This window comes from Penaeus monodon, chromosome 38 (genome assembly GCF_015228065.2).
Source record: "Penaeus monodon isolate SGIC_2016 chromosome 38, NSTDA_Pmon_1, whole genome shotgun sequence".
Taxonomy (NCBI): domain Eukaryota; kingdom Metazoa; phylum Arthropoda; class Malacostraca; order Decapoda; family Penaeidae; genus Penaeus; species Penaeus monodon.
In genome coordinates this window covers 19,062,348-19,077,347 of record NC_051423.1, presented here as the reverse complement: position 1 = coordinate 19,077,347, position 15,000 = coordinate 19,062,348, and the positions used below count along the sequence as shown (strand labels likewise).

At 39.1% G+C, this 15,000-nt stretch overlaps 1 protein-coding gene across 1 annotated transcript in view; it reads right to left on the bottom strand.

The window, feature by feature from the left end:
* LOC119597065 overlaps window positions 1-15,000 on the bottom strand; it is a 51,155-nt gene that overhangs the window by 812 nt on the left and 35,343 nt on the right. The window contains 11 exon segments of the mRNA XM_037946520.1: window positions 1-586; window positions 588-1,488; window positions 1,491-1,612; window positions 1,614-2,290; window positions 2,503-2,598; window positions 2,972-3,124; window positions 3,513-3,599; window positions 4,137-4,280; window positions 5,888-6,476; window positions 7,137-7,276; window positions 8,608-8,732. The exon segment at window positions 1-586 is cut by the window's left edge and continues 812 nt beyond it. Coding sequence (XP_037802448.1) covers window positions 181-586; window positions 588-1,488; window positions 1,491-1,612; window positions 1,614-2,290; window positions 2,503-2,598; window positions 2,972-3,124; window positions 3,513-3,599; window positions 4,137-4,280; window positions 5,888-6,476; window positions 7,137-7,276; window positions 8,608-8,732 — 3,440 coding nt within the window. The 3' untranslated portion in view covers window positions 1-180.

The window sequence follows — 15,000 nt, the reverse complement described above, 5'->3', positions numbered from 1 at the left end:
AAAGCATCGACTTGCCGAAAGATGGCGTTGGCATTCACTAAAATAGAAAGAGAAAAAAATCAATTTTCTACAATGTTCTCTTTTTCCTTGTCTCTCTTGCATGTGTTTTCTTTCCAAAAACGTCCATACAAGTCAGCATCGTAGTTGTATCATGCAGAACGACCATTGATCTACGCTAAACTAGTGACTACAGAATCTACTGCAGTTTTCGCTATTGATGTTGGTGCTCTTGTTGCCACCGCTACTGTACGAAAGGAGTCTGCTGCCGCCGGCTAGCCTGGTAGGTGGCGCAGAGGTTGACCCCGTGCCATAGGTCGAGCCAAACCTGCTGTCTGTTGTGGACTTTCCGCTGCCAGAACTTCCGTAAGAGCTCAGTGATGAACTAAGCGGAGTCCTTCCAGCGTCGCGGGTTCCTGTGCTGGTGGAACTGCCATATCTAGAACTAGTGCTACTCTTACTAGCATCACTCCCACCGGAAATGCCATATTTACTTCCGGTGCCTTTACTACTGGTATCAGATCTACTTTGTAACGAAGATGTGCCATATTTAGAAGCGCTGTCGCCAGAAGTGGATGCAAGCCATACCTATCCCGGTACTCGTGTCAGAACTACCTGTTGAAGATATGCCATACCTGCTACCTCTGCTCGTGGCACTGGAGTCAGGGCCATGAGCCAAGGAGGATGAAGTCAGCCTACCGGCACTACTAGCACCAGTATATGGTCGAATGGTAGAAGATACACCATACCTACTACCATATTTTTTCTCCTCAAGTCCTCCTGAAGCTGAGGAATCTAAACCATACCTATTCATTGCACTGTTCTTGCCGGTGTCAGCGCTCTGGCTGTACCTGCTCCCAGTACTGCTGCTGCTAACATCAGTCTTGCCTGCTTGGGTAGAAGGAGAATCATACCTACTGAAACTGCTGCTGTAGGTACTGCCAAAACGAGAGGTCGGATCCCTGATGCGTGAGAGGGAAGGTTCTCTTGTGCTTGTGCGAGACAGCGAGGAATCCCTCACACGGGACAAGGAAGAGTCTCTAGTGGATCCAAAACGACTTGAGGACAGGTCGCGACTCCTAAGACTCGGAGAATCACTTGGACGAGGCAGGGAGGAGGAGACGCTACCCGTGTCCTTATCCCGGGAATACAGACTTCGGGTCGTTGTATCTCGCGAGCGTCGGTCGTCGTCTGCAGTCGTCGCCCACCTGCTTTTGGCAAGAGGTGAACGATTGTCTTCGGTTGACTGTTTCCTGAGGTAGAAGGGGATCTCCGAGGCCTTGGTTTCCGATTCTCGACGCCTCATGAATGGGTGGGACGTCCTCTCGGTAGTGGCAGTGCCTGAGTATACTTTGTTTCCAAAGACAGTATCCTTCGGTTCCTCTGGCTGGGTTGCTCTCGTTCTCCATCTGTTAGTGACAAAACTTTGTGGTTTGTATTCATCTGTTGTGGTCTTACTGCTACTAGTGTCTTGTGTTTTGGAAGCATTCCCCTTGTGGAAAAGCTATCGGGTTTGTATTCTTCCGTCGAGGTCTTCCTTTCTTCGATCTTCTTGCTTTCTGAATCCTCTGGCTTGGGCCGCACTCGCCACCTATTGGTCGAAAACTGGTAGGCAGTATTCTTCAACAGAAGCCTTTCTTTCGGTGTCTTCTGTTTTCTTGGTCTCTGAATCCTCTAGTTTCGATCTTGTTCTCCACCTGTTGGTAGAGAAACTCGAGGGTTTATATTCTTCAGTTTTAGTCGAAGTGTCATAGGACTTCTTAGTGTCTGAGTCTTCCTCTCTACTCCTGGTTCTCCACCTGTTAGTAGAGAAGCTCTCTGGCTTGTATTCTTCGACAGATGTCCTTCTGCTACTGTAAGATGGTGATGTTTCGTAACTAACAACACCTTCCCGACGTCTGGTAACCGGAGGTGCATCAGGGGACTTGGCACCAGAAGGAGGGGAACGTTTACGGGTATAGGGTATCTCAGGCACCTTGAGTGTTTCTGGTCGTCGACGTCGGGTGGTTGTCTCCACTGGTTGGGCCTCCTGTTCTTCCTCTTGGGCCTGTGGACGGCGACGTCTTTCAACGGATTTCTCCTCTTCACCAGTGTCCAGTTGGTAAAGGAGCTCAGTTATCACACCAGGCTTGACATCTCCTTCACTTTCCTCAACTCTCTTGTTGGGGTCTACTGCTGCCTTGATAAAGAAGAACTCTGCATCTTCTGTTTCCACATAGTACATTCCACCTGTTCCACCCCAGAGCTCCACATCCGAGCTGCCAGAGCTCATCCGTCCAATCTTCACCATAACCTGAAAGAATTATCAGTATAGAAAAGGGAAACAAAGATTACTTTGTGTGTGTGTGGGGGGGGGGGGAAGGAAAAAACTACCAATTTAGTTCTAATCAAACAATAAAGATAAAAGACAAAGTGGAAATACAGAACCAAGAATTGCTAATAGCCAGAATTAATGACACCAAAACCCTTGATTATTAGAGGCTTAATAAAGAAAGAAATACAAACCTTATAACTCTGATTTGCTTCGATTCTGACGGGTGTGGAGAACATCAGGCGTACATCTGCTGTCTCTTGTTTTTCCCCGGATACACGGCAGTATGTCTGGCAAAAGTGTAGAGGTTAGGAAAAAGGCAATCAGTGTATTTCATTATCTTTCCAATTGTCATTATGAAGTTGTCTACCTCTCTATTTTTCTGCACTTTCTTTTCTTTATATTTCGTTAATACTTCTTACCTCAAAGCAGCCTCGAAATTCTTCAAGACCCATACTAGGGAATGCAACATTAAAATGGGAAAGAGGAATTCACATAAATCATCTTAAACATCAGTAACAAACAGATTTCAACAATACTAAAACTCCTATTACAAAACCATGAAATCTCTAGCATCTAAGCATACATTCTATGCCTCCTTCTTGCCTCCAGGATGAATTTCTTTACATCAAGTCTTTCCTACTTGTCTCACACCCTCCATACCTTCTCTATATCTGTCCACTGACGAGTCTCCCAAGGACCTTGACAATGGACTGTCACACCCATATCTGTGCTACTGAACAGAAAACCAAAACCGACGCCCAAAAGCTTGATGTTCTTGTCCACACGGAACCTCAGCTCATGAGACTGGTAGATCTGGAATCGATGGAGATTGTGAGGTCCTGGGTTTTGGGTAAAGTGTCATATGTATTATTTTTTCTTTGTATTCGTCTAAGGTTAGGCTGTGAGGTTAGTAGAACCACCTGGTGAGTACATTGAGGTTCTTCTGTATCTTATGACTTTGCTTTTATCAGATTTGTTGAGTAGGCTAAATTTTCCTCCACTGTTAGGCTTTACTCTGTGAGACGCTTGGTTGAACCTCGTGAGTAACCCTATATCCTCCTCTATCGTTTGAAAATTACTATGGTTGTTTAATTCATTTTCTAGTCATATGAGCTTGATGTTTGGAATTGTGTTTTTAAAAATCTATTAATATTTATATGATTTAGAAATTAGTATTACAGTTTGGGCAACATTGCCTCACCTCTTTCTGCGGACATCTGTAACCTTTCCGGAACCTGCAGACTTTATTAAACTCAAGCAAAGAGCCGTTCTGTGTGAGAGAAGTTATCTGTGGAGAAAAAAATCATTGTAAGTGGAGGGAATACCTTAGTAAAGGATTGGGGAAAAGGATTGGGTGCTAAAGGTTGTTTAGGCTAGGTAATAGGGGGATGGGAATCTCTTGTGCAGTTTTGCGAGTTGTTATAGTCATTAGATTTGCTTTCAATCTCATACGATGGTAGGATATTAAACTCTGATGACTGTTTAATGAAAAAGACAAAACAAAATATGTGAAAAAGAATAAGAAGCAAAATAAGATTAAAAACTGTATGTTGACTGATTAAGAAAATTGTATAAAATTTGGGACCTTGCAAATACAAAACAAATTATAAATATGAAGCAAAAAGGGTAATCAAATAACGATTTTAAAAACGCACATAAAATAAACAAAATAAGATAAACCACAAGGCGCTTCCGACTACCCTCCAACCCCCTGCGTTCCTACAAACACAGGTTCCTCGTATCACCTCGTTCCACTTCGTACCACTTTTGTACCATCTTGCGGGAGGAGGAACACGGGGGAACAACACCCACAAACGATACGTACTTTGTTCACGGTCTCGGCTACGGGCGTGAGGTGATTGTGAGTTGTCTTCTTGCCCTGGAGGGGGTTGGCAGGACCTCCCTTCGAACCCCTCCTCTCCTTCAACTCGGGGTCAGAGGTTGCACAAAACCACAACCAGAACGGAAGCTACAGAGGGACAGGATCTGACCGAAGAGGGAGCGGGTTGTGGTAAAGGGGAGGGGTGGAAAGGATGGAAAGAGGGAAAAAGAGAGAGAGAGAGAGAAGATGGGGTGGGGGAATTAAGGAGAGTGAAGATGAGAGGTGTGGAAGAGAGAGAGAGAGAGAGAGAGAGAGAGAGAAAGAGAGAGAGAAAGAAAGAGAGAGAGATGTAAAGGAGAGAAATAAAGGGGAAAGGGCAAATGACAATACCAAAAAAACGGAGCCAATTGGATCGTACGAAAACGGGAAGAATCATCGGATGGGAAAAGAAAACGGTAAGAATCATCGCACGGGAAAAGAAAACGGTAAGAATTGCATGAGGAAAGAAAGCGGGAAGAATTGTATTGAAAAAAAAAAAAACGGCAGGACAAAACCAGGACAAAACATGAAACAAAAACGAAAAACAACATAAATTCAGGACAAAAATACGGGTTCAACACAGCGTAATGACACATGCACAGTGAAAGATGAAACAAGGGAAGAATGGGCAGAGACATCAATAAACCAATATGATGATATAAGAACAAAACAGATAAATGTAATCAAGAATTAATTTGCAAAATACCCGTTCCCACAGTCAAATAGTCATCGGTGAAAAATGTTGAAGTTCGATCAATGAAAGAACAAAAAAAAAGTAATGAAAGAAAGAAAAACACATAAACACATATGATCACAAAAATAGTAACATGATCGAAAAAAAGAAAAGGAAGTTCAACATAAAAAGATTTTATAAGATTTTTTTTATTATATAGAAATTTAGATAAATTTGAAGAGAGAGTTAAAGAAATAAAAAAAGCGTAAAAAAATATTTTTTTTTTTATTTAGACGAGCAAAGCATCAGTCGAAGAATATAAATAGATAGTTACAGAAGCCGAAATAAAGTGAAAGAAAAGATTGGGTCCAAAGGTTAAAAATTTACAGAATGTGGAGTTTGTGAAAGGTAATGGATAGGGTTAAGAAAAGAAAAGAAAAAAATATAAATTTAGTTTGCGCTCCAGAAGTAGTTTTGAGCTGGGATTAGAGACATAAATAACGTCTACTATTATACTAGATAAGTAAATATACTACTATATGAAAAAATATGGAAAGTTATCAATAACTACAATTTCTTTTTCTTTCTCAGAACCACCTAAACAATAACATAAAAAAAGGTTTCGAAAATTTGAAACTCAGTGCAAAATATAAGGCCTTTTCGTCATGAATAAAGTATGGCAACCTACATGTATATGTATTAAAAAATGTCAAAACATGAGTCTATTCCTGATCTTATGAACTAACTGCTGCAAATAGAAGACTTCCAGAGTCAGTTTGTGGAGTTAAACATTGAACAGGAAAATAGCAGCAACAACTGTACAGTAGACTCTACACGTATTTTTGTGTGTGTATATCTATTAACACATATATACTTCACGAACACATGCTGTGTTCTACAAGACAAGCAACAACAAAAAAAGGACCTTGTGATAGACAGACAAAAATAAAAGGACATTTTCTTTCCTTCCTTTTTTGAAAAACGAAAGACAAAAATACGGAAAATAGAAAATAAGACTACCAAGACAGCAAAGGACAGAGACCTGTTTGTTGTTGTTGAAGTCAAGGTTCCTGGGAATCTCGAGGCCGTGGGTCATGAAGAAGGCGATGACCTCGGCCTTCCCGAGACACTCCGAGGTCAAGACGGTGTTGACGAAGTCCCTGTCGGAGATCTTGTCGAAGTCCACCACTTTAATGAGGTCCTCGACGACATCCCCGAGCTGCGTCATCTTGAGGCCCTTCTCCCTGACGTAGCGGAGGCCCCAGTCCCTTATGGCTTCGAAGAGCTTCAGTTGGTCGTCGAACTTGAGGTCCTTCTGCATCAGCATCTTCCGAATGATGTCCCGCTCGAGTCTCAGAAAGCCCTCGCAGGGGATGATCTCGTTGGCGTGCTTCGAGATGATCTGCCAGCACTTGTCGCACATGTCGTTCAAACTCTTCTCGGACAGCACCAGCAGGTCGAACAGGTTGGTCTTCATCTCCTCGGTGGAGGGCTCGAAGTCGTCGATGAAGCCTTCGAGATAATTGAGGCTCTTGATCCCGAGGCCGGCGAGTCCCCACCGCTTGCTCGCGCGAAGCAGTTCGAACGCCACCTTGATATCCGAGCAGTCGACGCTGTCAGTGTAAATGTACCTGAAGAACGGGGAGACGGAGGAGGATACTTTGTTGAAGGTTTCATGGGACTTTCACTGGACTGGTTTCATAATGGCTGTTGTTAGTATTATTATTTCTAGTTGTTTCTGATAAATCACTTTGATAATAATGATAGTAACAATGATAATAATGATAATAACATATTAATGACTATTATTATTGTTTTTATTATTATTACTATCATAGTTACAAGTGTATAAACAATAATAATTATCACTATTTTTATCGTTACTACTACTAGACTATTTTAATTATTAGCACAATTATAATGATGGTAATTGTACTACACTGACCTCTATTCACTATATCTATCTAAGATATATTAATTTGGAAATCTGTTTCTTTTTTATTTAAGTTAAGTCATCATTACAATATGATTTCAAACCGCAGTCTTATCTTTGTTCAGTGATCACGGTATCTCCGGTGCCAGGTAAGTATTTGTTCAATGAAACCGGGTGTTGCATGACCGTAGAGTTGTGTGTGTATGTATGTGTGTGTGTGTGTGTGTGTGTGTGTGTGTGTGTGTGTGTGTGTGTGTGTGTGTGTGTGTGCATATCCACGTGCACGTATATATGCATATCCGTTTGTACCTACATGTGTCGTGGAATGCATAATGATAAGACACAGTCCCACACTTACTTCAGGATGGGTTCGAAGTCCTTAGGCAGCATATCATGGACCCTGATCGTGGTGACTTCAGTGGGACTTGGGTGGGGGTTCACAGCGTACACTAACCTATACAGAGGTTGACTGGCTGTTGCGAGTAACAGCCGGTGAGCCTGTGATGAGGACGAGGTAATCTGGTTGTTAGATGGGGTAAAGGGTGGGGAGATTTGGGGAATGTCTGTCTGTCTTTTTTTTCTATTTCTCTTTCTTGTCTCTCTCTCTCTCTCTCTCTCTCTGGTTACATTCATACACACACATGCATACATTTAATATATATATATATATATATATATATATATATATATATATATATATATATATATATATATATATGTATGTATGTATTTACCTATTTCTTTTTCTTTATGTCTACCATCTTTCTCCTTCTCTCTCTCTCTCTTTCTGTCTCTCTCTCTCTCTCTCTTTCTCTCTCTCTTTCTCTCTCTCTTTCTCTCTCTCTCTGTCTCTCTCTGTCTGTCTGTCTGTCTGTCTCTCTCTCTCTCTCTCTCTCTCTCTCTCTATATATATATATATATATATATATATATATATATATATATATATATTATATATATATATATATAAAGATATATATAATATATATATAGATATATAGATAATCACACACCAAAAACATATATAAATGATAAATGGCGAAAGTGACCAAGTAACATATTAAAAAAAATAAAAGTATGTTCTACCTTGAATCTTCATCTTGTGTACCACAACATTTGAAAAACACTTTTACTTTGATTATAACATTGTTATTGCCTTTACAAAAAAGGGGCAAACAAATATGAATTTATTTGGAATATCACAATCCCACCGACCAATGATAATGATGGTGATGATAATGATGGTGATAATAAAGATGGTGATGATAATGATGGGAATGATAATGATGGTGATGATAATGATGCTGATTATAATGATGCTGATTATAATGATGCTGATGATAATGATGGTAATGATAATGATGTAAGCGTTTATAATAATTAGAACGAGAATAAAAATATCAATGATAATAATAGTTTTGACAATACTAATGCAACACATAATGGTGATTCTTCGGAAAATAACTGATAATAATCATATGATAAATGAGAGAAGAAAAAAATAACATTACAATACCACTATATATAAATTGCTTAAAATACTTTTCACCTTAAAACATGCATTTCATTCACTTAATCAAGAAAAAAAAGAAAGAGAAAAACAATATATATTACCATTAAAATATAATATCCTAAAGAGAGAAAAACACAAGGTTTATGTATATATATCTATATCTATATATATCTATATCTATATATATGTATGTATGTATATGTGTTATACACACACACACACACACACACAAATATATATATACATATATATATTTCTTTTTCCTTTCTTTTCTTTTCTTTCTTTCTTTTCTTTTTTTTTCTTATTTTTTTTTTACCTTGAAAACCACGACGTTGTTTCCTTGGCCAACCCTTATGTTAACGTCGGCGAACTGCCCTGTGTCGAGGAGGTATTGCAGTCTCTCCACCACAGACATTTCCCCTGTGACTGACATCTGGGACTCTGGAAAAAAAAAAAAGTTTAAATATTTATTGATTTTTATTTACATGAGGATATGTGATGCATGATATTCGAATATGATTAAGAGATGAATCTGTGTTGGCGTTGGGTGGTATGTGTGTATATATATACACATGCACGCACGTACGTGAAGATGCAGATATATGCGTACACTCATAATCGAATATAGACATGTATGTACACACATACTCGCACACGTACAGACACACACACGTACACATACAGACAACCTATTTAGTCGGAATTTCTTCATATATATATATATATATATATATATATATATATATATATATATATATATATATATATATATATATATATATATATATACACATTCTTTTTTCTTAACGAAATAAAACCGAAACGAAAACAATCTACTACAAAACGAAATGAAATGAAAATACGAAATGAAAAACAACAACAACAACAACAACAAAGAACAAGAAAAAAAAGGAAATAACAACTAAATCCCTTTTCTTTAATTAATCGTTTCAAAAGCTCCCCCCCCCCCACACACACACACACCAACGTTTATACTCGATCGTCCTTTACACAGCGGGTCCCTTAGAGAGCAGCGACTATAAAAGGGGCCGCAGGTGTTGTCTTTTAAGCAGTAGGAACACACGAGTTACATCACGATCTCGGGCCAAGGTGCCTCGGCCCGCGTTTTTATGGCCGATTTTTCTTAGTCTGAGGAGTCAACTATTTTCAGAGAATAGGAAAGGCGGTTTCAAGGTTCCTGCCTCGAGGCGACCGGCATGCACATATACGTGTGGGTATGTATATAGATAGATAGATAGTCACACACACACACACACACACACACACACACACACACACACACACACACACACACACACACACATATATATATATATATATGTACATACATACATACATATATATATATATATATAATATATTTATTTATATCTATTATATGATAAAGTAAAGAAACTGCTAGAACAGAAGGGCGAAAGAAAAGAGGAGAGAAAGGAAAGAGGAGAGGGAGAGGAGAGAAAAGAGGAGGGAAAGAGAAGGAAGAAAACGATGAGGAGAAAAAAAAATTGCAAAGACCGAGAGGAAATAGAGAGAGATAAGGAGAAAGTGAAAAGGGAGAAGGGAGAAAGAGAGAAGAAAAAAAAATGAATGAAAACGGAAAAAGAAAAAAGCATAAAAGGCAGATGAGAACACGACATTGACACTTCCTTATAGCCATGACCTTTGACCTCACACGACCTGACATTTCCCATCCATGACCCTGACCTCAGTAAGGAAAAGATTATCATAGAAAAAAAATAAAAAGTTTATTCAAGTAAAAAAAATATTTTTTTAAGTTCATCAAAGCAAAAACACAGAAAGTTTATCAAAACAAAAACAATTTTTAAAGTTTATCAAAGCAAATATAATTTAAAAAAAACGTTAAGCAAAAATTAAAAACAAATATTATCAAAGAAAATATACAAACACAGTAACGTGGGTGCAAAGTTGAAATGTAAAAGAGCTATTTCAAGACCGGAATAATAAGTAAGCAAGGATCCTCATCGGGAAGAGAGAGGAAGAGAGAGAGAGAGAGAGAGAGAGAAGAGAGAGAAGAGAGAGAGAGAGAGAGGAGAGAAGGAGAGAGAGAAGAGAAGAGAAGAGAGAGAGAGAGAGAGAAAGAGAGGGTGGAGGAAGAGATAGATAGATAGATAGAGAGAGAGAGAGAGAGAGAGGGAGAGGAAGAGAGAGAGAAGAGGGCAGAGAGAGAGAGAGAGAGAGAGAGAGAGAGAGAGAGGAGAGAGAGAGAGGGAGGAGGAAGAGAGAAAGATAGAGAGAAGAGAGAGAGAGAGAGAAAGAGAGAGAGGAGAGTGAAAGTGTGAATGAGAGTAATGAGTGAAATGAGGAGGATAGTGTATGTGAGATGTGTGTGTGTGTGTGTCAGAGAGAGAGAGAGAGAGAAGAGGAAGAAAGAGAGGGGGGAGGAAAGAAATAGATAGAGAGAGAGAGAGAGGGCGAAGAGGGTAAAAACAGCGAAGAGATGGGAGAAAGAAGAAGGCAAGAGAGTGAGAAGAGAGGGGATAATGAGGAGAAGATAAGAGAATGGAAGAGAAGAGTAAAGCTAGGAAAATGAGGACAAAGGAGAAAGAAGATAAGAGAATCAGGAGACAGAGGAGAAGGAGAAGAAGATAGAGTGAAGAGAAAAGGGAATATAAGAGAATGGGGAAAGGGGAAGAAAATAGGAAGAAAAGGTAAGAAGAGGAAAGAGAAAGAAGAAGAGGAGAAGGAGGAGAAGGTAAAAAAAAGGTGAAGAGAGAGAAGACGGAGAGGAAGAGAGACAGATAGAAAGTTTTAAAAAGGAAGAGAGGGAGAGAAAGAAAAGACGAAAATCGGAGATAGAGGAAGATGAAAGGGTGGAGAAGAAAGAAAGGAGATGGAAGAAGAGAGAAGATAAGAGAGAGAGGAGAGAGAAGAAAACATAAAAGAGTACAGCGGGAAGAGAAAGGAGAGAGAGGAGAAGAGACGGAGGAGAGGAAGGAACAGGGAAGAGGAGACAGAGAAGATAAAGGAAGAAAGAAAAAGAGAAAAATAGAGAACGAATGGGGAAAGAGGAGAGGGAGAATAAAAACGGAGAGAGAGAGAAAAATGAGGATGAAAAGGAGAAGGAGAAGAGGAGAAGAAAAGAATGAAGAGGAAAAGTGCTAAAGAAGGAAAGAAAAAAAAACGAATTGGATAACGGAGAGGAAAAGAAACCAAAAAAGCAAGTCACACAAAAAAAAGGGAAAAGGGAGGAAGAAAAAAAAAACATTTACCACCTACATACAACGTACCCTCCCTCCCCCCCCACCCCCATCACCCCCACCACCCCTTCCTCCCACATACATGTGCACCCATGAGCGCACGTACATGTCTATCTGTCTCCTGGTTATGACTCACAGCCATCCGTCGCGAGGCTGTCTGACCGCGGTGGCCTCATGGTCGACGAGGGTGCGTCCACTGCGGAAATGTACATGCAGACACGCAGGCACGTATGCGAACATACATGTACACACACACACAGATACACACATACATACACACACACACATACATACACATACATACATACATCTCTCTCTCTCTCTCTCTCTCTCTCTCTCTCTCTCTCTCTCTCTCTCTCTCTCTCTCTCTATATATATATATATATATATATATATATATATGTATATATATATATATATATAATATATATATAGTATATATATGTATATACATATATATATTTGATATATATATTTTATATATTTATATATATAATTTATATATATATATATATATATATATATTATATAATATATATATATTAATACATATATATATTATATATATATATATATAATATATATATATATATATTATGTATATATTATTATACATATATACATATATATAAATATATAGACAGATAGTTAGATTGATAGATAGATAGATGGATAGATAGATACATACATACCTATCTAGATAGATAGAGAGATACATATACGTATATAAACGCACATATACATACATACATACATACATATATACATACATACATATATATATATATTATTTATATATCATATATATACATATTATAATATATATATATTATATATATATATATTATATATATATATATATTATATATATTATGTATGTAATATATATACATTTTATATATGTATATACATATATATACATATATATACATATACATATATATATATGTATATATATGTATATATATATATATATATATATATATAAAACAACAATATAACAAACCACCATAACACCATAACGCCCGAGGAGTATCTATCTGTTCCCGAGACGCCCACAATATCTCCGTAGTCATATGTTGCCAGCTTGCAAATAACCCCCGGAGAGGAGTGCCAAGTCACACGGTAGGGGGTGCCTGAGTGGGGGGAGGAGGGGGAAGGGGGTCATAGAGATAGGGGAAGGGGAGGGGAGGCGGGGGGGGGGGTGCCTTGAGGGTCATGGGTGGTAGGTGGGTATGAGGGTTGGGGTTGAGTGGGGGTGGGGTAAGGGAGGTGGGGATTTGGGTATAGGAGAGGGGCATGGGTATTGGGGTAGGGGATAGGTAGAGTGGGGTAGAAAAGGGGTAGGGTAAGGGAGAAGTTCAAAAGGGTTGGGAAACGTGGGGGTGAGAAATGAGGGGTGGAGAGAAGGTGGGTATGAGGGAAGGGAAAGGGTTAGGGATGAGGGAAGTTAGGGAAAGGGAAGGTTGAGGGAGGGAAGGTGGATGAGGTAAGGATAAGGAGGTATTAGGGATAGGGAGGTATGAGGGACGGGAAAGGTACGAGGAAGGAGGATAGGGAGTTGGGATGGGATAGGGGATAAGGTAAGGATTTGTGTTTAGAGTAGAGTCGCTGGGAAGAGGGAGGGTGGGAGGGGATTGTGGGAGAGGGTAAGGAAGGAGGGAGGGGGAGGGAGGGGGTGGTTATGTATGAGTGTATGAGGTGGTGGGGGAAGGGGAGGGGGAGGGGGAAAGGGGAAGGGGGAGGAGGGAAAGGAGGAGGGAGAGGGGGAAGAGAAAAATGGAGGAGAAGGGGAGGGGAGATGGAGGTTATGTGTGAGGTATGAGGGGGGGAGGGAAGGGGAAGGGAAAGGGGGAAGGGAAAGGGGGAAGGGACGAATTATCTCTTGTGCGTCTACCTCCTTTCTCTCGTCTTGTGTCTCAGAGTCTCTAAATCTGTGGGATATTTTCTTTCTTTGTCTTTTTCCCCCCTCTTCTCTTCTCTTTTCTTTTTGCTTTCTCTTCTTTTACCACAAATAAAGGAGAATAGCAGAGTAATGCGAGAATAAAGTAAAATAGAAGATAATACAAGAGAAGAGAAGAGAAGAGAAGAGAAGAGAAGAAAATTGAGAAGGAGATGAGAGAGAAGAAAAGAAAAAACGAAAGGAAAAGAGGGGAGGAAGAGAATGACGCAAGAAACAGTAGCATCCTCCCAGACATTTCCTCTCGTCTGGCATGGTAAGGAGAGGCACCTGGCATGTCTCTCTGTCTCTGTCTGTCTGTCTGTCGCGTTTTTTATTTTTCTCTCTTTCTGTCTGCCTGTCTCGTTTATTTTCCCTCTGTCTGTCTCGTTCTCTCTCTCTCTCTCTCTCTCTCTCTCTCTCTCTCTCTCTCTCTCTCTGTCTGTATGTGTGTGTGTGTGCCTCCTTCCCTCTCTCCCTCCTATCTCTCTCTCTCTCCTCTCTCTCTCTCTCTCTCTCTCTCTCTCTCTCTCTCTCTCTCTCTCTCTCTCTCTCTCTCTCTCTCTCTCTCTCTCTCTCTCTCTCTCTCTCTCTCTCTCTCTCTCTCTCTCTCTCTCTCTCTCCTGACATGAAAATAGCACAATAGTACATTTTATAGTACAATTAAGAAAAAAAACATACCCATAATAAGAAATAGAAAATGATAATCATTCACACACAAAATTAATCACTTGAATATCTTTGATGAGACGTAGAGTATGATCTCACTGTGATAAGAGAATAAATAAATTAATTGATAAAAATAAAGCAAAGTGAGAGTTAAATAGATAATTAAGTAGATAGATAAATAAATAGATAGATAGATTGATAAACAGGTAAGTAATAAGTAAATGAATAATGGAAGTTGATATACAGTGATTTCTTGACCTCATTTTCATACTAAAAATGACCTTTCTCGTAATATTACTGGTGATTAATGAATGACCAAATAATGATAATCAATAAAAAAGTTATATAATATGAAATCTCTACATTCACATAAGATAATATAATCATATTGATAACTTTAAGACACATCTATGCTAAATAGACTCATCAAGACCATGCATATATATCTAAATAAATTCACACTTTCCTATAATTTATACGAATTCCTGGTAGTACAGTTTTTATCTTTTGCTAAAACTAAATCATCAGCTATTTATACTTCCTGTTTACCACTGATTTTAGGAAAGATAGGGAAGAGATAACTAAATGGGTAAATACATGTCAAAACAAATGGAAAATGCAGTCACTGTCGAAGCCTGTGTCAAACGTGTTTCGAATTTTGTCTCGAACACCCACATAACGTGGTCCTTAATGCTTCGGTTAAGAGCATTTTTAGATTTTATTTGAGTGTGTGTGTGGTGTGTGTGTGTGTGTGAGTGTGGCAGATTTTTTTCTTTTTTCTTCCTTCCTTTCTTTTTTTATTGTTTTTAGATTTTTGATGTTTGAGAGAGTTTTCGAAGCTCCACTCATGACACTTTGTTCA